At 46.4% G+C, this 25480-nt stretch overlaps 1 protein-coding gene and 1 long non-coding RNA gene across 5 annotated transcripts in view; one reads left to right on the plus strand and one right to left on the minus strand.

Annotated features, from left to right (window-relative positions):
* Positions 1 to 25480, minus strand: part of LOC310711460 — a 201190-nt gene that overhangs the window by 54971 nt on the left and 120739 nt on the right. The window lies entirely within an intron of this gene.
* Positions 999 to 24667, plus strand: ENO1 (enolase 1). 4 transcript variants are annotated; one of them, XM_083513137.1, is made up of 12 exons: positions 999 to 1145; positions 6857 to 6950; positions 10974 to 11069; positions 12649 to 12707; positions 13809 to 13878; positions 15024 to 15157; positions 17274 to 17496; positions 20173 to 20370; positions 20584 to 20785; positions 21804 to 21912; positions 22827 to 22885; positions 24030 to 24667. In XM_083513137.1, the coding sequence occupies exons 2-12, from the start codon at positions 6866 to 6868 to the stop codon at positions 24097 to 24099; spliced, it is 1305 nt and encodes a 434-aa protein (XP_083369263.1). In that variant the 5' UTR covers positions 999 to 1145; positions 6857 to 6865; the 3' UTR covers positions 24100 to 24667. The 4 variants fall into 4 exon arrangements, with proteins under 4 accessions (XP_083369263.1, XP_083369261.1, XP_083369260.1 ...); XM_083513135.1 differs by lacking the exon at positions 12649 to 12707 and adding an exon at positions 12995 to 13053 and having other exon boundaries at positions 1000 to 1145; XM_083513134.1 differs by lacking the exon at positions 12649 to 12707 and adding an exon at positions 12995 to 13053 and having other exon boundaries at positions 1037 to 1223.

Raw genomic sequence — 25480 nt, forward strand, 5'->3', positions numbered from 1 at the left:
GTTCTTAACCCGAGGTAATATTTCTGGGTTAGCGGAGTCTGTAACCTGAAACGTATGTAACCTGAAGCGTATATAACCTGAGGTACCACTGTATATCATTAGATTAATCAGATCTTGTTTATTGTTGTGGGACATATGATTAAGGTAGTTTAAATCTTGCCTCTGAGCACATCCAGAGAATGTTCCTTTTTTTAACAAAGGAACTCTGCACATGCTCAGATAAACTTGCACCAACCAATGAAAGGACTTGAGACTGATGGAGACGTTCTTGTATAATGGCCACCTTTTGTAATCCAGTTAATAGGCTTGAGCATCTGTGCCCACATGCATGAAACCTGAAAAATTAAATTAGTGATATATATTTTTTCAAAGGTTCTTTCCCTGCTTCCCACCCCCCTTTTTCTCCTCACAAAAGCCCTGTGGGGTAAGCTAAGCTGAGAGACAAAAACTTTACACAGTTGGGATGCATGTTGCAAAGTTTGGACCTCAATAAAGTTCCTTGCTTTCTAACTGATGCAGATATCCAAAAATGTGGTTTATGTAATTAAAAAAAAAAAAGCTAACATTTTTGTCTTTAAAAGTTTGGTTTCAGTATATTACATTTTGAATGTTAAAAATGATTTATCCGGTTTTAAATTTGGATGTGTATATATGTATATACAAAATTTGCTTTCTGTAGCATAAAATTTTGGAGACAGAGGGAAAATAATAAATCCTAGCTTTTATTAGGGCTACCGGCGAATTGTGCCGCTTTGCAACTGTTGCATGGAGGGCGGGGAGAAGAACCACGAGGATGTTCTGCTTCAGAACACCCCCCTTTTCTTCGCTTAGGAAAATGGGGATTTTCCATCACTTAAAAAAAAAAGAAAAGAGCCATCTATGGAGGCGAGCAGCCTCAGCAAAAGGGCCCGCTTGGGCACGTAGCGCACGCGCCAGGAGGCTGAGCTGGCGAGAAGCCCCTCCCGACAAATCAGGAAGAGGCAAAGGGGCCAGGCCAGCCAATGAGAAGCCGGGAAGGGTGCCCCTAATCTGCATGGACGGGACTATAGTTCAGCGCGAGCCGGGCGGATCTTCCCCAGTTGCCCGGGAGCGCGAGCTGAGAGCGGTGCTGGTTCCAATTAGCCGTCTGTTGTCGTTCTTTTTTTGTAAGGAAAATTATTCTATACTGCTAGTATTGTTATTATTATTTTGCAGGTGCTGTTAGCGCTCCAGATTAGTCACAGGTAAGTGGTGGTGGAGGGGGGGGGAACCTAAAATCTCTCCTTCCTTAGCACGGAGAAAGCTTGTTGCTTTAGGGAAGAAGGATACGCTTGCAAAAATGTTACAACGGGGAAGACTTTGCAGAAAAGGAAAGGAGAGGGAGTCTCCATTGCAAATATACTGGGGGGGGGGGGCGTTCAAACTGTGAAGTCAGCACTTCCTTTAGCAGGGCGAACAAAGGACCGAGCTCGGGCATTCCCCCCCCCAAAAAAAAATCATTGTCCGAAGCTAATATTATGTCACTAGGAAGGTTACCAGGGTCCTCAGGTTAAGTCCCATTATAGGCCTCTAAAACCAGCCCCCCATCTCTCTCTCTTGAAATCAAAGCAGTTTCAAGATCAGATAAAAGTTGCTGGCTCGTATAGGTCCAGGGTGAGGTGGGTGCCTGCCTTCCTACGGACTAGCCCCATAAGGGCCTGGATTCTGCAGCTGTCTGTAAAGTGTGTGGTTAGAGGTAAACTGTATCAGCCTTTTAGAGGAAATGGGGTGTGGAAGAGAGGCCATACATTTCAAGTACACCCCCCTCCCTATGGAACTGTAGTTTAAGGTTGCTGGGATTTATTGTGGGGGTGCTATAAATGTATGGTGTGCATGCAACCTCTAGAAGCGTAAGTGGCAGAGTAGCTGTGCAAGGGATGATCTTGGGTATCTTTTCCTCGCCTTCCTACTTCCTCCCGCAAAGGGTTAATCCTGGCGTGATTGACCCTCCCAAGGAAAGGAAGCTAGGAAAGCCCTCTCTAAGTACTTTAGAGGCCCATAAAACTAGCCGCCACCCTCCAAAAGTAATAGTGACTTGAAGATGGGGCTAGTTTTATGGCAAACCAGGATGGAAACTTGTTACCTGCAGTGCTTTGCGTGGTCTGGGGGTGAGAGAAGTATGGCCAGTGCATGATTCTACAGCGTGCACCATGCTGTGATCAGCTCCTTATCTCTCTCCTCCCTATCCACCTTGCTGGCCTTGCTTTCACTCAATCAGGCCTATGTGAAACACTGCAAGGAGCACTCGGAAGCCCACTGGTGTGTGTATTTTTTAAGCTTTCTTGAGCAGGAAGGAAAAAGGAGTGCCTTACCTAACACACTACCAAACACTTCCTCCTTCTCCTGCTCTTAGAACTTTGATGCCTTCCTAGGGACCAGCCACGTAATGGAGGCCCTCAAATTCTGTAACCTTGTCTGTGAAGTTCCCTGGTTACATAAAAATGTGAACGTAACTAAAATACCATCCTGTAGAATTCCAAGACTGGGAGGAGGCAGCTGGGCTAGGAGACATGTGTGGCAGCAGCAGGCTTCATGTCTCTAGGCTATCATGCCTTGCATGCCACATTCCGCCGTGCAAAGCTGAGCATGGATTTATGAGGGTGGCAGTTGCTGGGTTACACAGAATGTTGCAGCCATGTGCTAAAAACCAAAGGAAGGAAGGAAGGTTTTTTTTTTTTAAGCCTTATGATTCACACCCAACTTAACTCCCCCTCCTCTTCCTCCTTAACTACAATGAGTAGGAGGATCTGCGTCATGGATCAATTGCACCAGATGGACTTTCCCTTGGTGCAGGGATTGGTTATTGATGCAGTCTTCCTCCTGGGAGCAGTCCTTTGAGTTTCTAAGAAGCTTATTTAACCATTTCCAGAGGGAGAGATGTCTTGGTTTTGCTGCAAGTGCAACAGCTTTGTGGTGTCTGGAAGACATGCCTGAGGTCGACTACAAGGCCCCATTGGTTGTATCTGGTGCTCGTCCTACTCAGAGTAGACCCACTGAAGTTGGTGGCCATGACTACATGGCTCCTTTCATTTAAATGGGTCTACTCTGAGCAGAACTTGACAGAACTGCCTTTGGAGTGCATTGCTTCCCTCAAAAGAATCCTGGGAGCTGTAGGTCAGTCACCAGAGCTACAGTTCCCTTTAACAAACTACAATTCCCACGATTCTTTGGGGGAAATTATATGCTTTAAATGTATTGTGTGGACTTGAACTTAGGCTGCAATCCTAACTGCACTTACCTCTGAGTGGACATGGTTAGCATTGCAGCCTAGGATTGCTGCAAGACTCTTCTGTTATCTAATGACGAAACCTGTAATGATTAATAGTGGATGTTGCACAGTCTCATCTCTGCTTTGACCCTCTCTTGCAAAAGCAGCAGTCCTTCATCTCTCCTTTCCCAAATATTGAATGTTAGATTCTTACATCAGCTGCCTATGGCACCTTCGTTTTTAAAATCTTCCTATACCCGAGCATGACGTGTTCCCCATTCTTAAATATCTCCCAGAAAGGTGCATTCCTTGCATTTTGAAAACTAATGCGAATAAAGCAGAGTTTGGGGGATGCTGTTCCTTACTGCTTAGTTCTTCTAAGTGGTGACTGTTTCATAATAGCATGGAAGAGTAACACAGCCCTGCCCAAAGCTCCTTTGCAGGCTTTGCACAGAAGCTTCCAAAAGCGCTTAGCTCACAGAGAACTCCAATAATAATAATAATAATAATAATAATAATAATAGTAGTAGTAGTAGTAGTAGTAGTTTTGTATACCACACTTCACTGGAAGACCATAGGGCGGTTCACTACAAAAAAATACAAAATAGGAACACAAAATATATAATAAAAAATAAACCAATAACCACTCTCCCACAAACACATTTAAAAGGCCATAGAATGTTAATCAGCCAAAGCTCTGGCTGAAGAGAAACCTTTTTGCCAGCCAGACTCTTAAATATGTAATGGAGGTGCCAGGTGAAGCCTCCATAGGGAGAGCATTCCACAAACAGGGAGCCACCACAGACTAGGCCCGTTCTTCTGTTGCCACCCTCCAGACCTCTTGTGGAGTGGAAACATGAAGAAAGGCCTCAGTTCAGGGTGGAATCTTGAATGGATTAATAAGGCTGTTCCAGGTAGCGGGAGAAGCATGGAAGCGAGCCAGATGAAAAGTAGGGGATTAGAGGAGAGGAAGAGGTGGAAAGAAGTCCTTGAAACATCTGGTTTTTTAAAAAACGAATTAAACCCAAGCTTAGTTTTCCTTCCTCTCTGGATTCTAATCAGCAGCTTTGGCAAAAAAAGGTCAATAGTTTGTTCCAAAGGGCACACCGTGTGGAGGTCAAATCTAGTTTCCTTAAAGAATCTAGGGACATGTGGATGGATAGGGTGGAGAAGGACAGGCATTGAGCCATCCTCATTCCTGAGCTCAGTCTCCTCCTTTTTTTTTTTTTAATTCAGTTACATGAAATGCTGAGTCACAGGGCAGAATTAGACATCTTGAGGCAGGCAGGAAATGATGCTTGCTCACTTCCAAACCCGCAGATTCAGACACAAATGGAAGAGTCCATTTTATGTGGCTTGAACCATGTGCCATGAAACTTATCAGGGGCCTCAGTTAGGAATGGGGAACCTGCTGCCCTCAAGGTGATGTTGGCGTCTATCATACCTGGCTGTTGTTGGCTGTGTTAGCTAGGATGGATTGGAGCTTAATAATTTCCATCTGCTCTGTTTGGTCAATTCGTCCTCTCGCTAAGGGCAGAGTTGTGTGTGCTTTGGGGCAGTGGGGGGAGGGGAGCTCTGATTTGTGTGGCTTGTATTAATTGTGCAGGTTGATGTATGTTCGTCTCAAAAGTATTTCCTTTGGGTGTGGCAAGGACACCATAGGAAGCTGCCTTGTACTGAATCAGACCACTGGCTCAGTGGCTCTCCGGGTTTTCAGACACTTCCAGCCTCCCTTGGAGATACTGGGAATTTGAACCCAGGACCCTCCTGCATGTTCTGTTACTTGAGCTGTGATGCTTCCCAAATCCTGCTTGCCTCCTACCTGTTAGAAACGCAGGGAGCAGCGTTATACTGTGTCAACCCACTGGTCCACCTAGCTGAATTTTGTCTACACGGGTTGGCAGCACCTCTCTAGGATTTCAGATAAGGGTTCTCTTTGACATACAAAGCAAATGCGCTACCACTGAGCTATGGCCCTTCATTCTTCACAGTTTCCAGAGTTTCTGTAGTCAGTAAGAGTAGCGAGGTGGGGGAAAGGGAAATCTAGGGCTCCTGCCCCTTTAATAGGTGTACAGATGAGGGGATTCCAGCAGGAGTAGCTTCTGCATGCAGTGAGTATCCTCTGCTGGGCAAAAGACTAAATAACCTTTTGCATTAGCTGCTTCTGCTTCTTTTAAAAAAACCAAAACGAGGCAAGTTATTAGGCAGTAGCTTTTGCATCTAAGAGGCTTCCTGCAAAAAAAAAATCCAGATACTTTTCAAAAGAGAAAGTGGAGAGTATCGGCTTAGTATTAAACACCGACTTTGCAAGGATCCATCTGGCTTTTTGCCTCGGGGGATAGCTGGTTTGCAAAAGATCAAATATATCAAGGCTGTCTGATCAAGGGATTGGTGCAACTCCCATACGATGAAAGGATTATTATAGTGCTTGGGATTTTTTCAGTTTAGAGAAAAGGTGAGTGAGTGTGGGAGAGGAAATGATAGAGGCGTTTAAAATCTCACACAGCCTGAAGAAATCTAACACAGAGATGGTTTTCTCCTCGCTCATATTACTGGAGCCCAGTGTTGTCGTCCAGTGAAGCTGAATGTTGGGGAGACACTGGGCAGATGGAAGAAAGTACTTCTTCACAACAGCGCATAGTTAAACTCTGGAACTCACTGCCACAGGCTGCAGTGATGGTCCTCAACCTAATTCTCATGCAAAGAGCATTAGTCTTAGAGGGAGTGTAGATGATGCACAGACTGTATTGCCCCGAACAGCTTCTGCAACTGATTCCAGACCTGCATGCTCCATTAAAAACAAACAAACCCCCAGTTTCCACAAAATTCAAGTCTTCCCATATTCTCATTCTTCTCTGAAATGAATTTACCTTCTAATGAATAATAACACTGGCAGTAGGCAGGCAACCATATAGCCCAGTTGAATGTTAGTCCAGCATTCTTAACGGCGACACCACACTGGTTTGGGGGCAGGCCGCAGTTTTTCATGTGCAGAAAGTTTTGCGTTAGGTCATACTCTTTTTTTTTTAAAAAAAAAACCCTATCAATTCTTTTATTTACCTGTTAAGAGATAGTACATAATGTTTGTATAGACATGCGTTAGGTCATATTCACACCATACATTTAAGCACTATGGTACTGCTTCCCCTGAGGAATTCTGGGAGTTTAAGGGTGCTGAGAGTTATTCCCCTCACAGCGCTACAATTCCCAGAGTTCCCTGGGTGAGAGGGACTGATTCTCAAACCATTTCGGAAACTGTAGCTTTGGCACCTCCTAACAACTCAACACCCATGAACAAACTACAGCTCCCAAAATTTGTTGTTTCAAGAATGTTTAGTAACTGTTTAAGCCGGCCTCATAGTGCTTTAAATAGTGCCGGTGTGGCCCTTGGTGGAACAATGGTCTAACTATGTGTAAGAGTGGCTGGGGAAGCCCAGCCAGATGGGCGGGGTATAAATTATTATTATTATTATTATTATTATTATTATTATTATTATTATTATTATTATAAGACAGCTTCCTATGTTGCTTGGGAATCTTGGACCACCAAGGACACTGGTGGCCATTGTGCTGTGTATTTGGTTTTTTCAAGTTTAAAAATACTGTTTTCTCCCTCTTCCTCCTCCTCAGACAAACAAAATGTCCATTCTCAGGATCCATGCTCGCGAAATCTTTGACTCCCGTGGGAACCCCACTGTTGAGGTAGACCTGCACACCAGCAAAGGTAAGCTAACTCTGAATGGCTGCTATCCCCCTTGAGACCTCTTAGCAGTGGGTCCTTGGTTAGATGGCACTTTAGGTCTGATCTAAGTGGGTTCTCTACAGGGAAGAGTGATAGCTCAGTGGAAGAACACCTGCTTTGCATGCAGAAGGTCCCAGGTTCAATCCTTTGCATCTCCAGGTAGGCCTGGGATACAACTTCAGAGCCACTGCTGGTCAGTGTAGAACCAGGGTTTCCCAAACTTGGGTCTCCAGCTGTTTTTGGACTACAATCCCCATCATTCCTGACCACTAGGGATGATCGGAGCTGTAGTCCAAAAACAGCTGGAGACCCAAGTTTGCGGAAACCCTGGTGTAGACGGTACTGGCTCGATGGGCATTACTCTGTAAAGCAGATTCCTATGTACCTTTATGTATGATTATTTAAGAATACACTTTCTGTTCTTGATAAATGTTGGATTGGTATGTCCCATGAAGGACCTTACAGTCTTCAAACAAAAACATCTTGGAGGTCCCGGGCCACGGGGAGGTTAGGCTGGCTTCAACCAGAGCCCAGGGCTTTTTCAGCTGTGGCCCCGATTTGGTGGAACGCTCTGTCACAAGAGACTAGGGTCCTGCAGGACATGACATCTTTCCGCAGGGCCTGCAAGACAGAGCTGTTCCACCAGGCCTTTGGCCAAGTCACAGTCTGACCCCCTCCTTTGGTAATCCTCATAGAACTCTAGCCCAATGGTTGCCATTAATTTGATTCTGAATTGATTTTAGAATGAATTGATTTTAGAATGTATTTCAATTAATTGATTGTGATTTTATGTAAGCTGTGTTACTTTTACTGTTGTTAGCCGCTCTGAGCCCAGCTTCGGCTGCGGAGGGTGGGCTATAAATAAAATTTTATTTTTATTATTATTGAAGCCACCAAACTGGAAAAATGAGCCTCTTGTTTTCCTCTGAACACATTATTTGTGGTTGACCTCCATGGTTCATTCAGGGGACATAGAAGAGGGATGGGGGTAAAGTCTCCGCCTCCATTTCATGTTTGATTCTGGAGAACATAAGGAGCTGCCTTATTTCTGAGTCAAGCCATTGATCATTCTTCCCCTTCATTCTCTCCCCCACCATCTGTTATACAGCAAGGTTTTGTGGTGTAGTTTGAAGCCCATACAGGAAAACTTGGTGTGTGTGGAGGGAGGGTGAGGGGCGGGACAGTCGAATGTGTCAAAATCTCCGCCACCCAGCAAACAGCATTTTAAAGCTTGAAGATAAAAATAAAACTTCCAGCTGCTATGAGTGTAGGATGACATCTTACTGTAGCCGTCCTTGGTGGACTGCAGCCAGTTGCTTCTGGCCTTGCATTTTGGTGGCCTCTGTGGCAACCCGATACACTGAAGATAACCGAGAAGGCAGGGCGGTTGAGTGAGTGTGAAGTGGGGGGAGAATAGTCCCTCGAAACTGCTCAAGGATAAATGTTCTGAGCCAGGTTGTAGGGTTGGCTGAGTGCAGTGGGGGCCGGTATAACTTGTGTTCTCTTTTCTGATTGGCTGAGTCTAGGCATGTGGTAGAGGGCTGTACCATTTTGGCCTGCAGCTGAGGTTTCCCATTTCCCACACCTCCCTGCAAGCAGAAACTGAGCACAGCAAGGGTGAAATGTTCAGACCTAGCCCTTTGCACAGTTGCTACTTTTCTCCTTGCAGATGGCCTTTTGTTTTGCCATTTTGCAGTGAGATGGCAGTGTGAATTGGGGCTTTCCCAGAATTTTTGCCTCCATCCATTGAGCCTTAAAATTTAGGAGAATGTTTTCTTCTCCAAGTGTTAGCTAGCATAGTGAATCCAGGGCAGCTGTGGGTGCCATGGTGTTCTTGAGGTCTTTCCCTGGCGCCCACAAAGCCTTTGAGCCCTCCCTTCCCATTCACTGCCCCTCCGGTCCAGGAGGATGTGAAGGTGGTTTCTTTTTTTTCTCCCTTGAAAAGCGCATGGAACTAATTTGGAAGAGTGCCACTTTCCAACTTCCTCAGTTCATCTCCTATGTGCTTTTCAAAGCTCAGATTAATTTTTCTGCATCTGACCTTTTCCCGGATCCCTTGGAAAAGTAAAATGTGTGTGCAGTTTTCTATTTATGTTGTATGGTTGGTGACCCCAAATCTACTCTCCTTAGATGGCTTTAAAAGAGGATTAAATAAATTCATAGAGGATAAGGCTACCAGCCACAACAGAGCTACAGTTCCCAGAGTTCCCTGAAAAGGACAGATTTTAAAAACACACTGAGATTTGTAGCTCTATGAGGGGAATAAAAGGTAAAGGAAACGCCATTTACCTTCCCGCCGGAGCGGTGCCTATTTATCTACTTGCACTTTGACGTGCTTTCAAACTGCTAGGTTGGCAGGAGCTGGGACGAAATGACGGGAGCTCATCCCGTTGCGGGGATTCGAACCGCCAACCTTCTGATCAGCAAGTCCTAGGCTCTGTGGTTTAACCCACAGCGCCACCCACGTCCCTCATGAGGGGAATAGGGGTCTCCTAACAACTCTCAGCACCCTTACCAAACGCCACTTTCCAGGATTCTATGGGAGATGCCATGACTGCTTTAAATTTCTAGTGCAGATGTCATTTCTTAGTGCTTGCTTGGGGATAAAGCCCCCATGTTGGCTGGACAAGTGCCCATTTTCCTCTTTTACAAGCCAGAGCTCTCCAGCCTTGAGATGCCAACTCTCCCCGCCCAACGGAGGCTCATTAGGGCGACCCTCTCTTGATTTTGACCAGAGGGAGGCCGCCCTCCCTGCCTAGCCTGCAAATGCTATTGTCTGTGCTCAGTTTGTGCTTTGCACAAAGGAAGTGTCCTTGGAGCAGCAAAAACAAAAGGCACAGTGGCCAGCAGAGAGAAAGGGAGGGAGATGTGAACCGACAGAGGCCTCTCAGCGCAAGAAGCGGCGGAGCGGAGTTTTTCTTTCTTTTCTCTTTTTAAAAAAGGGCAACCCCAATTATAGCAGAATTGCAAGCAAGCCCTGTCAGGGATTCCAAATGAGATCCTTCCAAAACAGGAGCTATCATTAGGCTACACAGGAAGGAGGCATCTGGAGGGCGACAGAGAAATAGTTGCTGCTTCCTGTTGGGACACCAGACCTAGCCACAAAGCATTGTGTGTGTCTTGTGTCTAAATAAAGGGGAAGGTAAATAAAGGGACACAAGAGGACGCATAATTGGGTGGGCACAGCCTGCGTTAGAGGAAGGCACAGAATAGGTGGCCAGGTGCCAGGTCTGGAGACACACAGCGGCCCTTTGAATCCCACCCTCTCCCAGGGACTCGAGGTGTGCACTAATTTGGCCTGCTCTGAATGAACGAACACTGTCCGTCTGTAAAAAGCTTTATCTGAGTGTTCATTAAATTGGCAACCAACCTTTGAGGCACAGCTATGTCAGGGGCAGGAGATCTCAGCCCCAGAGGCCCAAATGCAGCCCTTCAGTCCTCTCTGCCTGACCCTTGAGACTGTCTCCAAGCCATGCCTTGCTTCTCACGCTCCCTGAGTGTTTTTGCGTGGCTGAAATAGGTCCTTGAGCTTTGATGCCTCTCGCTTGCCTGAACAGAGAATAGAGAAGGGGTGTGTGGAAGCCAGCCCTACAGTACAAAGGTAAAACTGGCATCCTTTGCCCCGCCCACTTTGCTTCATGCCCCTCCCACCATGGGCAGGGGGACACTACCACCTGCCTGCAAAGGTTGAAAGGAATGCTGAGCTACAAAGCCTCCACCCACGTGATTTGAGGTCTTCCTGCCTTTAATCCGCTGCTGAGCTATCAGGCAGGAGCTCAGGCCCCACTAGGCTGGAGCCAACCCCAGCGGCCGTCCTGCCCCATCGCAGTTTTAGGTGGTCACAGTGGAGCTGGAAGAGGAAGTTGGCAGAGCGACGCTTTCCCCCACTTCCTCTTTCATCTCTATGTTCCTTGCCAGTCTCCACTGTGAGATGGTTCTGTGCAAATGTTTCTCTGTCGTCCCAGAGCTTGCCAGGACCCATACTGTTTTTTCCTTCTTCTCCAGGTCTCTTCAGAGCTGCTGTTCCAAGTGGAGCTTCGACTGGGATCTATGAAGCCCTGGAACTGCGCGACAATGACAAGACTCGTTTCCTGGGGAAAGGTAAAGCTTTCCTGGTGTGGTGAATGCACTAGTTGTTTTTTCTCTTTTGCTCTCCCAACTTGGTGCTTCTGGGTGCTGTTCCACAGATCCTCCTTCTACTGCTCTTTTTGCCCCCCGCCCCTGGTTTCTGTCTCCCAGCTACGGCCGAGATTCTGCAAAGGGCACATTGCATAAGGGACCGTGGCCTTGCAAAATTAGTCCATTCAAGCTTTGCTGCCTTCCTCCCTGCATGCAAAAATAGTTTTGGTGATGTGGCAAAGAGGTGTCAACGTTCTGACTGAAATGGCTTGGTTTATAATCCTTACATAGTTTAAGCTGCCAGCTGTGCCTAAACTCTCCAGGTTATTTGGACCGCTGTTCCCATCATTCTTGGCTTTGAGGGAGGAGCCCCCCCCCCACATTCACTCACCTGTCCTTGGTGGGGAAAGGTAGCAGGTGCAGGAGGGGCGTGGCTTAAATCCAGCAATATCTGGAGGGCACTGGGTTGGGCAAGGCTGATGTGCAACACAGCCTTCAATTAAGCCGGCCCCTGTCCCCAAACGAATTTGTAATCTAAAAAATACACAAATAGAGAAATGGAAGAAAGTTGAAAAGGGCGTTAACATGTCACCTGCTGGCTCATGCAGACAGTGTCCCTAGGCTTCCACAGAGTGGTCAGCCTTGTGCCTCTGGGATGAATGCTGGCAAATGTACTTAAAAGCAATGGGTTTGTGTCCAGCTACGTTTTGCTCAAAGTAGATCCATTTAAATAAATGAACCTAAGTTCATGCCCGTAATATGTCCGTTCTGACCAGGACTAACATCTGATACAACAGCCCATAAGGCTTCAGGAGGGATTGCTGTTTATTGTGTATTTAACTAAAGTTATATTCCGCTTTCTCAAACACTTCCAAGTGGTTCACAAAATATAATCCAAGACATTTATTAAAAAATACACCAATAAAAGCAAACATTAAAAGCAAGTTACATTTAAAAAATAATAATTCTGTGGGTGTAATTATATATAAATCTAGTACTGATTTAAAATTACTGGGTTGCATTCAACTGACTTTTATTCAGAGTAGAACCATTGAAAATTATGACCATGAGTAGCTTTGGGGTCCATTGATTTCAGTGTCTGAACCAGCACATAGACCCCGTGGTTGCAGCCATTGCTCGGTCTCCAGAGGCTGTTTGCATCATGGAGCCAGAGCTTCAGCTGGAAGGGCAAGAAAAGAAAGCAGGGAAGCATCTGTAAGCCATGCTTTGGCTGCTGCTCTTTTGGCTACGGTTTGAGCTGCTTAATCTATAGTTGGCGCAGACCACAGGTGGATGGTGATGCCTGACATGAGCTACTGTTAAACGAAGCCTTCCTGGTTTTGTCAGGTTTGCATGGACCTGAAGCCTCTTCCTCTTTCCTGCTCCCCACTCCTGATTATGGGTCCTCTGGTCATTTTTGCTGTGAATCCCTGCCCCCCCCTCCCTTGCATGCTGCTGCTGCTGCTTTTGTGGTCTCTTGTGGGTGTTCATCTTTCTCTCTCCCTTCTTTCTCCTTTCTCCCATCTCTCTCTTCCCTCCTCGTCCACTCGGTCCCCACCAGGCGTCTCCCGAGCAGTTAAATATGTTAACGAATTCCTGGCGCCGGCACTGTGTACTCAGGTAAAGGATGTGTGCTTGCAACCTGGCCTGACTCCAGGCAGGCTCCTCCTCTGTGCATGGTCTATGGGACTAACCTTCCGGCAGGCATTCCTAGACGATGGCTATTCCCTCAGTGACATAATTTTGTCTGTTTTTTTTAAAAAAGGACTAGTGTGCTGCACCCCTTTAATATATATCTTGTCTTGAGGGCTAGGTGGTTGGGGCTGTAATGCCAAGTGATCCTCTACTAATGCCTGCTTTTGCCTTTGGTGGATTGGATTAGTGATTGATTTGCTTGTTCCTTCCAGGTGTCTCAAAAGCTGTTGAGCACGTCAATAAAACAATTGCCCCTGCACTGGTTAACAAGGTAGGAGCCTTCCTTATTTCACTAACCCCTCTAGTGCAAGTGTAGCCATTCCTAGTCTCTCTAACGTTCTTTGTATGGGTGAGAAAGCCAGCATAATACTAAGCTCCTTACCGTCATCAGCGAATGGCCTCCTTTTGGATGCATGAACACGAAAGCATGTTTGAAAAGCGCTGTGGGAATTCTAAAACGGCATGAAATAATGTTACGGGTGGAAAACTGCTTGCAGTTCCCGAGTCCTGCCTTAAGAATGTTTCCCAGTGCACCAGATTTATTCTGCAGCTCTCCCTCCTTGCAAGCTAATTTGGGGGGTGTTCAGGTTGGTGGTCCATAAGGCAGCTTAACGTCTCTGCCCCCACCCCAGTCTTCCCCGATGTCCTGTGTGGATCTGTTTAGTCAAAAGGGGTTTTACTTGGTTTAATTCAGTGTTGCCGCCCTGTTTGTTAATTGGGTCCTTTAAGAGCAGCTTGATCTGCAGACATTACCGACCAACCTGTTTTTTTAAAAAAGCACATGAGCTGCCTAGGCTGTTTTTCTATTCAGTTGGCAGTTTTCAGTTCTTAATTGAGGTGAAGTGTGCTAAAATGAAGTGAAGGGGTTGCCTCTCCTTGGTGTGTTGTTTGGGTCATCTATCCCTGACCAATGGCAAGTGTCCGCTGGGAGATTAGTTATGACTAAGTCAGGATGTAAACATGAGGTTCCCCCCCCCCCCCGGTGGATTGTTTTGGTTGCCTTACCTCTTCTCCTCTTCCCTGCAGAACATCAGTGTTGTGGAGCAGGAGAAGATCGACAAGCTGATGCTGGATATGGACGGGTCAGAGAACAAGTGTAAGTGGAATGGTTGGACAAGTGTAATACCTTTGTGATTTTGCAGCCATGAATGCTCTTGGTTAGGTCCAAGAGCAAGTAAACTGTTGTGCTAGTGAGGTTGAGAGGTGCTCCTCAGGTGCTTCTCAGCCTCTCTGCTGCCTGAAAGATTTATAGCACAATAAAAGAAGTCACAATTCCTTCATAAATGCTGCAGCTAACCACACCCGAGTTGAGAACAACCATAGCTCAATGGTGGAGCTTTGATGCAGAACTCCAGGTGCAATTGCCAACATCTCCAGGTAGGGCTAGGAATGTTCCCTTTCTGGGAACTCTGGAGAGCTGCTGCCCATCAGGGTAGGCAAGGCTGAGATGGATGGACTTAATGGTCTGATGCATCACAAGGCTGTTTCCTATGATTCCACTGGGCTCCTATGCACATTTTATTGGAGAGAAAGTGCTTTTGCTAGAAAGGAGTCTAGGTTTGGAAATATTCCTCTTGCATTGTTTTACTATAATCACCCATCTCCTACTAAATGTAAGGAAAGGAAAACATAGTGGACTGAGCCAGGTGTTTGTTTATTTGCACTTTCCTATGATTGAAAATCTGCAAGAGGTTTACATTACAATGATCAAAAAATAGGAGCAGCATTCAATAAAATTTCCTAAAACCTGGATGAAAACAAACACAATTGCATACCTCAAATAAAACAGTGTTCCAAATTGACTTGATTTTAAATTTTGTAAACAAATGATACATTTTCTCTCGCAGTGTTGTAGTTTTGTTGTTGTTTAACTTTTTGTTTTTTAATTATTTTTATTTAATAATATAGCATTTATTAAATCACCCTCAACATATGCGGTTCAAGGCAATGTATAAAATACAATGCAATAAAAACAGTCCAGAAAGCAGGTTAAAATAAAAGACTATGCCAAGTAGACACAGCAGCTTGGAAAGCATATTGGACCAAAATGTTTCCAGTTGTTTCTAGAAAGTGCAGAGAGTGGGTGCCTGTCATGGGTGCTGGGCGTATCTTGAAAGAAAAGCTGTTCCACAGAATGGGGCAGCCACACTGAAGGCCCTGCTCCAAGTCACTGTGGAGTGGGCTTCTGAGATCTTGGAACTTGCAGGAGAATCAAGTAACCTCTTTTTCTTACTATCTTAGCCAAGTTTGGTGCAAATGCAATTCTGGGCGTCTCCCTGGCTGTCTGCAAGGCTGGGGCTGCTGAGAAGGGGGTCCCCTTGTACCGCCACATTGCTGATCTGGCTGGGAACCAGGACGTCATTCTGCCAGTCCCTGTAAGTTTTCCTTTGTTGCCATTCTGCAAAGGAGGCAAGATCTGGTGCAGACAAAACAGCTCTCTTGCTCCTACATAGCCATACGGAGGGGCAGTGGCTTTTGTGAATTAAGGGTGGGAAAACAGCAAACATGTTAGATTTTCAGAGTTCAGTGGTTCTCATCTAGTTAAGAAGAAGAAGAAGAAGAAGAGTTTGGATTTGATATCCCGCCTTTCACTCCCCTTCAGGAGTCTCAAAGCGGCTAACAATCTCCTTTCCCTTCCTCCCCCACAACAAACACTCTGTGAGGTGAGTGGGGCTGAGAGACTTCATAGAAGTGTGACTGGCCCAAGGTCACCCAGCAGCTGCATGTGGAGGAGCGGAGACGCGAACCCGGTTCCCCAGATTACGTGACTACCGCTCTTAACCACTACACCACACTGGCTCTCTTAAGAACCTGACGGCTGGAGCAGGCCATCTAATCCAGCATCCTTTTTCTCACAGTGGCTAACCAGATGCCCCAGATGGCTTTCCTCTGAAATAATCCAGGGAACTGGTTTCCTAAGGGTACTGAGAATTGTTCGGGGAAACCCTCCTCCTCTTGCCCAGCTACAATTCCCAAGAGTTCCTTGGGAGTAGGGGTTGGGGATAGAACCACTCTGGGGATTGGAGGAAAACGACTCTCAGCACCTTGAGCAAGCCACAGTTCCCTGGATTCTTTTAGTTAATTGATTGATTGTTTTCATGCATATTGTATTTATATGATGTTAGCCACTCTGAGACTGGCTCTGGCCGGGGAGGGCAGGGTACAAATAACAATTTATTATAATTATAGGGGAAAGCCATGAGTGGTATGATACTGTAAACATCAAAAGCACAGTTGGTGGCAACCTGAGAGGGAGCCATTTCTGTGATGGCTCCCGTATTGTGTGAATATATGATGATAATAATCATCATATAATAATTTATTATTTATACCCTGCCCATCTGGCACCTTCATGTTCAGACATGCCCATGAAAAACTAAGGTGCAGATGATGTTGATCACTGGGCAGCTGTCAAAGCAAACTATGTTTTAATTGCTGGTTCTAAATGTGTGTTTGATGTATTTTAATTATTGGTTTTTTAACTCGCTTGTGTTTTTTTACTTTGTAATTTATAATGATGTTGTCAGGGGTTCAGAGACAGAGGCACAGGTGAGGGAGGAGACGGAGAGCGACGAGGAAGAATCCCAGGACAGTGAGGAAGAGGATGACAATGACTTGAGATCTTCCATGAGTCTCTCAAGTGAATCGGAGGATTCTCAGGAGGGGGCGCCCCTAGTCAGGACAAGGGGGGTCACAGGGGGGACCTGCCAGGAGCAGGGAAGCAGCAGGGAAACCCCGAGCGGGAGTGGGAGATCGGGGCCGGCTTCCCAGCAGGAACGAAGGGAAGAGAGGGGAGTTCCCAGTGTGACACACGGAGCGGAGCAGGAAAGAGACAGGGGAAGGAGATCGGGGCAGGACGTCCTGCCGGAAGAGGCGGAGAGTAGTACAGGGAGTAGTGTAAGTGTCAAAAGGAAGGTCAGGGGTAGCGAACGCGCGCCAAGTTCAAATGTGGAGGCGCGCGGAAATGGAGAAAGCCCGGAGGAGGAGCCTAGCCCCAAAGCACAAAGGAGGGGGGAACAGGCATCTGAGGAATCCGCTTCAGGAGAGAGCAGGAGGGAAGGAACCCAGGGGGGCAGAAAGACCCTGCGGAAAAGGAAAGACAGGAAGAGGTGGTCTAGCACAAGCCTCTTAAGTTGGTGTAGAGGCAGGACCGACTCAGAGGGGACTTCAAATGTCTGACGTTAGAGACGCGGGGCTGCGCGCCTCGGTTGTGGAACCAATAATGAACTGCAATAAACATCCTTGTATATAAGAAGAGCTTGGCGTTGGTCTTTTGTGAGCTGAGACCTGAGGCAGCCTCTGACAGATGTTTTTAAAAGTCGGAAGCCGCCTTGAATCCCATCTTGGGAGAAAAGCAGGATATAAATAAATAAATAAAAATGATGATGATAAACGAGCAATGTAAATGGTGCTTCCGTTGGGACTGATTGCATTTCTGGAGCATTAACCTCTTGGGTTTTCTTTCCCCCTTTCGTCTTGCCCACCTTCCAGGCCTTCAATGTGATCAATGGCGGTTCCCACGCTGGTAACAAGCTGGCCATGCAGGAGTTCATGATCCTCCCTGTTGGAGCTGAGAGCTTCAAGGAAGCCATGCGCATTGGCGCCGAGGTGTACCACAACCTGAAGAACGTCATTAAGGAGAAGTATGGGAAAGATGCTACCAACGTGGGCGACGAGGGTGGCTTTGCACCCAACATCTTGGAGAACAAAGAAGGTAATGGATTGATCGGCTCTTCGCTACCTTATTGAGTTGGTGTGCAGAGTCCATGCTGACAGCCTATAGTTCTGTCCTTCCTTGGGAGGATGGTTAAAACACCTGGGGCTTTCTAGTTCACAGAAAAGGCAAGGTTGCAGGTGTCAGTGCGGTAAGAAAGACAGTATCCCATTTAGGGTGGGAGGTTGAGTGGGGGGTCATTTTTGGTTTAGAGCAGATGTGGGGCAGCTTTGTCCCTCCAGATATTGCTGAACTACAACCCTCATCATCCCTGGCCTTTGGCCAGTTCAGAATTGTAGTTCAGAAACATCTGGAGGGGCCAAAGGTGCCCCACACACAACTGGTTAGAGAAAAGGAGAGTGTGCAGGCTACAGATGTGTCTTTCCCTATGAGGAAATGTTCCACAACATTTGGGGCCTTTTAATCGGGAGAAATGGAGGAACACGGGTGGCGCTGTTGGTTAAACCACCGACCCTAGCACTTGCCTATCAGAAGGTCGGCGGTTCGAATCCCCGTGACTGGGCGAGCTCCCATTGCTCGGTTTCTGCTCCTGCCAACCTAGCGGTTCGAAAGCACGTCAAAGTGCAAGTAGATAAATAGGTACCGCTGTGGCGGGAAGGTAAATGGCGTTTCCATGCGCTGCTCTGGTTCACCAGAAGCAGCTTAGTCATGCTGGCCACATGACCCGAAAGCTGTCTGCGGACAAAAGCCGGCTCCCTCGGCCTATAGAGCGAGATGAGCGCCGCAACCCCAGAGTCGGTCATGACTGGACCTAATGGTCAGGGGTACCTTTACCTTTAATCTGGAGAAAAAACAAGTAAGAGGAGACATGATAGTGGTTTGTAAAATTATGCACAGCGTTCAGAAAGTGGCTAGAGAAAAGCTTTTCTCATAGTGCATGATGTGCAGTGATCACTCTAGTGTTAAGCACTTTAGCGTTAAATCCATCTGGATTTCTGCGTTTGGGCATAGCTGCTTTGCGAAGGATCAGATGCATAAAACCTTTCTGGACAAGGAAAGGTTCCAGAATTGAAGCTTTTCTTCTGTTTAGAGAAAAGGCAAGCAAAATAGGTGGCATGAAAGAGTTGTTGAAATTACACATAGCCCGAAGAAATTAGATAAATATTTTTTTCCTCTCCCTCATAATAAATAGAACCCGGTGGGGCCAATGGAAGTGGGGAGAGTTGCTGACACACTCATGCCCTCCTCATGGTCTTCCTTTTGGAGCATAGAATCCTAGAATTGTAGGGTTGGAAGGGAACCTACGGGCCATCTAGTCCAGCCCCTGCAATGCAGGGCATCTGTTTGGCCACTGAGAGCAGGATGCTGGATTAGGTGGGCTTTTCTTGGCCTGATACTCAGTGGGGGCAGCTGGCACTGAATGAACCTCCCTGTAGCCAGGAGGAACAGAACTCTGTGACCCTTCTCTCTCTGTCTCTCCGGTGTCACACAGCTGCTGAGGCAGCGTGAATCCCCCCAGGAGGTAGGCGAGAATTGCTTTCGAGCAATGCGGAAAACTCGCTGATGGCTGCTTACACGTTTTATTTGTAATACCACCCGGCCATGCTGTGTCACTCCAGGCTATTTACTGTACAGGAAGACAGGCTCTGGTGGCTGCTGTGGGCCTCCTCTGGGGGTACAAGTAGCACTTCCTGCCTCTCCCAGCCAAGTTGGCAGCTGAGGGCCTCAGTAGCTGGGTCTTCCCTGTCTGAAATAGACTTGCTGTTGCTGGGGAGAGCATAGAATCATCGAGTTGGAAGAGACCACAAGGGCCATCGAGTCCAACCCCCTGCCAAGCAGGGAGATGTGTAACTGGAACCACCTTGAGTTGGCTTTGGAAAGATTCCCCACTTCTCTTTCCCCCACCTCACCGAGACCTAAGAACATAAGAGCCTGCTGAATCAGGCCACTGGTCCACTGAGTCTAACATCCTATCCTCACAGTGGCTAACTAGATGTCTTTCTGAAGCCTGCAAGAGCAGTCTTCAAGCCATCAAAAGTTGGTGGCCATCACCGCCTCCTGTGGGAATGAGTTCCATAGTTTGGGATTGCTTTGCCACTAGCAAAATGCTCTGTAGGGCCAATGTACCCCCTGCTCTAATCCCAAAGGATCTTTCATCAGGTCCTGTTTTGGATGTGCTAAACTGGGTGTCGTGTTCTGGCCATTGGGCCCCTTCTTTGATGACGCTTGTGGAGAAAGGACTCGTGAGAGCTTTCCCATTGTATTTTTTTTTAATATATATTTATTAGCATTTTCTATAATGAAACAAAAACAAAAATAAACAACCACAAAAAAGAAAAAATATAACAAACATACAAAAATGTAAAACTTAAAAACAATTAAAAACACATAAAGTTTCAATTGCTTATTTCTTTTAACTTATTTCTCAGACCTCCTCACACCTTCCCTTCTTGTATTCCAATTCAAATTATTAGCTCAGCAAGTCCTTATTAGAGAGCTTTCCCATTGTAGAGCAAATGCTTACGATTTCAAAAGTCTTCTTTTCTGTATGTGCAGAACAAGTAACTTTATGTCTTGTTTTTAGTACCCTTTACTCAAAGCAATGCACGAGATAAAAAGGCAGCGCTTGGATCATAAAATGAACTGAATACAAACCTTGGGTGATGATCCTTTCTGTTCAAAAACCCCCAATTCTGTTGCTGTCCTCCTCCTCAGCTCTGGAACTGCTCAAGACTGCCATCAGCAAGGCTGGCTACACTGACAAGATTGTCATTGGGATGGACGTGGCGGCTTCCGAATTCTATCGCGATGGGAAATACGACCTGGACTTCAAGTCCCCTGATGATCCCAGCAGATACATCACTCCTGACCAGCTGGCTGACCTCTATAAGGGTTTTGTCAAGAATTACCCATGTGAGTTCAAGGGCCATATTCCTTCTGAAGGCCACACGCTGTTGGTGGGCAGAGTGGGAGGCACAAGTAGGTGGAGAACCATTGTCACCTTGAGCGGTGACAGGGAGGACTGTGCAAGCACATGGGAAAGGCCACACATTTGCTGGGTATGTAACTGGTAAACCACCTGCCTGAGTAACATTGTCCTTCTCTTGCCCCCATCCCAATGGCCAGTGGTTTCCATTGAAGACCCATTTGACCAAGACGACTGGGCTGCTTGGAAGAAGTTCACCGCCAGTGCAGGCATCCAGGTTGTTGGTGATGACCTGACGGTTACCAACCCGAAGCGCATTGCCAAAGCCGTGGAAGAGAAGTCTTGCAACTGCCTGCTGCTGAAAGTGAACCAGATTGGCTCTGTCACAGAGTCGCTCCAGGCGTAAGTCTTTCCCTTGCTTTTCGCAGGGGAGGAAATGGCGGTTGAGCAGGAAGTGGAGAGCAGGAGCGGACAGATACTTTACAGCAGGGGTCAGCAACCTTTTTCAGCCGTGGGCCGGTCCACAGTCCCTCAGACCATGTGGTGGGCCGGACTATATTTTGAAAACAATATGTGAACAAATTCCTATGCCCCACAAATAACCCAGAGATTCATTTTAAATAAAAGGACACATTCTACTCATGTAAAAACACGCTGATTCCCGGACCATCTGCGGGCCAGATTGAGAAAGTGATTGGGCCGCAGCTGGCCCACGGGCCTTAGGTTGCCTATCCATGCTTTACAGGCTTGCTCAGCAGGTGTAGTGGTTTGTCCCAGAGCCCTCCCCACCAGCATTAAAAAACGGGGAGCTTTTTAGCCATGGAGAGGAGTCTTCTCACGCTTTGTGCTGATTAGAGCCAATCGGAGTCAAAGGAAGGTGAATCATCCACTAAGGATTGGCTCTGCTAGGGTCACTCTGGAGAAGGCACATGGGAAGATCACCGAAGAGGAGTTGATCTGTATGCTCCAAAGCTAAGCATTGAGGAACACTGAAAACACAAGGTGCTTGGTTTGCTGGTTCTGTTACGCACAATGGAACCTCCAGGAAAACAACTTAAGTCCCTCTGAAATAAGATATTGGAACACTTGTGCATACACAAGACATAGTAGATCTAGCTGAAAGGGACTATGTGCAGATCTGCAAACAGTTGGGGGTCAAGGGCAACTGCTGCTAAGTAGACAATACTTAACATGATGGACTAATAGTCTGGAGTGGTATAAAGCTATTACCTCTCTGCTCCATGTCTTCTCTGAACTCGCCCAGTCCCCTTGTAAAGGCAGATGTGCAGATGCACATAGGGCAGTCTTGAAATGGCTGGTGCCAAGCGAGGGGAGCAACTCCGTTGGCTCTTGTATGTAGTCTCAATAGCCTGCTTGTAAAATGAATCAGTTTCTAGCATCTCTTGTCTTCCTGTTGCAGCTGCAAGCTCGCCCAGTCCAATGGCTGGGGCGTGATGGTGAGCCATCGCTCTGGGGAGACTGAAGACACCTTCATTGCTGACCTGGTGGTTGGGCTGTGCACTGGACAGGTGAGTGTTTCCTTGCTGAGGTGGCTGCTTTTGCTTCCCAGTTGCAGGGCAAGGTGGGAAGGGGAACATGATGGGATGAAGTCCCAGCTGGCATTGGCCAAAGGTCATGGATTATTGGAGTTCAGCAACAGTTGGGGAAGCCACACATCTAGGCATGCAGAGAAGGCAGGCTTACATAGGCTTAGAAGTCTGTTTTAAGTACCGTGGACGCTCTGGTTGCGAACGTGATCCAGGCGGGATGCACGTTCACAGCCCGCAGCAGCGCGTCTGTTCATGCACGGGTTGCGATTCAGTGCTTCTGCACATGAGCAACCGCCGAAACCCAGAAGTAACCCATTCCGGTACTTCCGGGTTTTGGCGGGTCTGTGGCCCAAAAAAACACAACCTGAAGCATCTGTAACCGGAGGTATGACTGTATTAGTATAATCATTTCCATTTCTAGACTGCTGAATATTAAGATCTCGCAGCTTAAAATGTTGGATGTTGTAGCCCTTGTTGGCCATACTCCGAGAAAACCCATTGACATTAAAGGGCATGACTGACCTAGATCCATTAATTTCAGTGTGTCTACTTTGGGTAGGGTTTGGATAGCTAAAACCCATAAATATATACACGGAATAAATTCAACAAAATTGTGTCAAATTTTATGTACTTAAAAAAATTACACCAGCAGTATCCACCATAACAGTATTGAGATAAGTTAACTCTAGGCAGCTTAATGTAAAATCCCAACCCACAGAAAACACGCCATTTGTAAAATCGTGGAATTGTAGTTTTGGAAGGGAGCAGGAGGGGTCATCATTTGCTGCCTTGTATGTTCATTAGGTAGGCAGGAGGATAGGATTGGAAGCGGGGAGGAATAATTCTATTATGCTTCATGTTTATTGTTTCTTGCTTAATTTCTGTCTCCACAGATCAAGACTGGTGCTCCCTGTCGGTCTGAACGTCTAGCCAAATATAACCAGCTTCTGAGGTAAGGGTTAAGTTGAGGAATTTGGGCTTATTTAGATGTATATTGATTTGTGTTGAGGGAGGTAGATCATATCTGTTGGCCCTGTTTTATGGCATGCGCTGCACAGGAGACTGTGTGTTCATATAGGGCACATGAAATTGAATTTCATGTCCGGAAATGCTTTACAGAACAGAAAGTACAAAAAAATTGCAGGAATATTGACAGTGGTTGAAACAATGAAATTCGGAACGAATACTGGAGTGTTAACTTGGAAGAAATCAAACTTTTAGTGTGGCAGCACCCACACCTTCGGAACTCCCTGCCTGTTGACACCAGGCAGGGGCTTTTTACTATATTGTTTTTGATGGCTGCTAAAAATATTTTTGCTTAGGGAAGCCTCTTCAGACATGTAGAATGTTGGGAGGTTTTTTAATCAGCTAGTTTTTAAAGAAGGTTTTAATTGTGGTTTTTTCTGGATTTTTGATAATTGATACTTTTATTGATAATTGGAGTGTTTTATTCCTTTTGTAAACTTACAGAGGGTTGGGGTGGTGGTTTCCAATTAAGCAGTATATAAATGTTATGAGAGGAAACAAATTAAAACACCACCTGGAATATCTTAGCAACATGCTTGTTAGAGTTGCAGTTTGTTTAGGGTGCTGAGAGTTGTCAGGAGATCCCCATGTCCCTTCACATTTACAAATTTCCAGTGGTTTAACACACAATCCCTCTTCACAGGCAATTGTAGCTCTGTCAGGGGGACAGGGGTTTCCCCAATTACTCTCAGCACTCTGAACTCCGCAAACTGAAGCTCCCATAATTCTTTGGGGGAAGCCACCACAGCGTAAAGCACACTGAAGCCAACTCCTAGGCTCCAAAAATATTTGAGGGGTCAGGGTCTCCCAAAGTTGATGAATATTGTCATTCATTTGATGTTCGTGCGCCACACCTTGCACCCCTGGCTTTAAAGTAATATCATAGTTCTTGAAATATAGGGTGTGAATGTCGCCTAAGTGCCACAAGACTTTTGACTCTTGATCAGTACAGATCTTTTCTTTTAAAAAAGCAGATTATGGACACATCCTTTCTCCTGGAAATTATTGCTCCTCATGCTTGTCTTTTTTCCCTTTTTTTTTTTACTCCCTCCACCACCATTTTCCCTCAGGATTGAAGAGGAGCTGGGGAACAAGTCCCGCTTTGCCGGCAGAAACTTCAGGAACCCTCGCGTCAACTAAACCCGCTTTTGGCTCCGACGAGGCTCCCCTCTTTCCCCAACCCACCCCACCCCCCCAGTTGCGGTTGAAAGCACTAGTCACCTAAATTTAGAAACAAAATAAAGAAAAACTAAGGGCAGCTGATGTGTAGGGGGAAAGACAAACTTTTTGCAGGTCCTCTCATCCTAGGCTACAATTCATCTAGTGTGTTTCATCTTCCTTCTCTCGCCTCCCCAGCTCCAATCTGTTGCTTCTTAAAGCGCTTGGCTGCTTTTGTGAACAGACAACTCCCAACACCCCACCCCGTTCTTCCCTAGAGAGTGTTTCATTCATCATAATGAAACTAAGGAGAAAGATTTAAGAGTCCCGGTGATGCTGGCATGAAAATTGTAAAGCTGCTGCCATATTTTTTGGGGGTAGCCCTATTCATGACTGAGGGTAATAAGTGTTTCTTTCTCCTCCGCTTCCCCCCCCCCCACCCCACCCCTCTTAGTGTGTGGAAGCTGTGTAACTTGCAGTGCAGCCTGAGGTACCTGCAAAACAGAAAATTGTAGTTCTCATGTGAGGTAAATAAAAACAGAGAAACGTCTGTGTGGTGTGGAGTTCTTAATGGAAAAGTGTCTGGGGGCCAGATAATTTTAAGGTGCGAGATAGTGGGGAGAGCAGCCTTAAGAGAGAGATGGCTGTGTGTGCATGTGAGAGAGAAGTCTTGGCAGTATCAGAAGAGAAAATGGTGGCTATTGGCAATCGCGAAATTGTGGCTGTCCTCTTACATCGTTTAGGAGCACGTATACATTGATACCACTTTAAACAGTCATGGCTCCCCCCCCCAAAATAAAAATTCTGGGAGCTGTCATTGTTCATGGTCCTGAGGGTTATGAGGAGACACCCTAATAACTCACAGCTCCCAGAATCCTTTGGGGGAAGCCATGACTGTTCAAAGTGGCATAGTTTGTGGTGTGAATGTGGCCTACAGCTCACTTCATTCTTCACCAAACAGCCCATTTGCCACTTCTTGACTAACAAACTGTAGGCCGAGCTGGTCCCAGCACTGTAATGGGGCAAACCTGCTTTGACCCCTATCTGCTACTCTGGCCATTTGTCTTGCCATCTCCCAAAAGTGTGTGAGGAAGTGGAGAAGATTATACTCGAAGTGATCTTCATTATCCTTGGTTTTTATATCCTGTCTTCCAAAAAGGTGGGATAGGTAGCTCCCATTTGTCGTTCCATATTTTGTAGGGGCTCCAGCTCCCAGCAAGCACAGCTAGTGGCCATTATCTGGAAGCCCACAAATTCCACATTCCCGCACTGACTTTCTCAAAGTTTAAAACATTGGTAACTGCCCTTCTGTCTCCAGGTCACGCTGTTCAGCAATAAAATTATAGTACATTTCATACATCAA

This window comes from Podarcis liolepis, assembly GCF_965112155.1.
Source record: "Podarcis liolepis genome assembly, chromosome: 7".
Classification (NCBI taxonomy): Eukaryota; Metazoa; Chordata; class Lepidosauria; order Squamata; family Lacertidae; genus Podarcis; species Podarcis liolepis.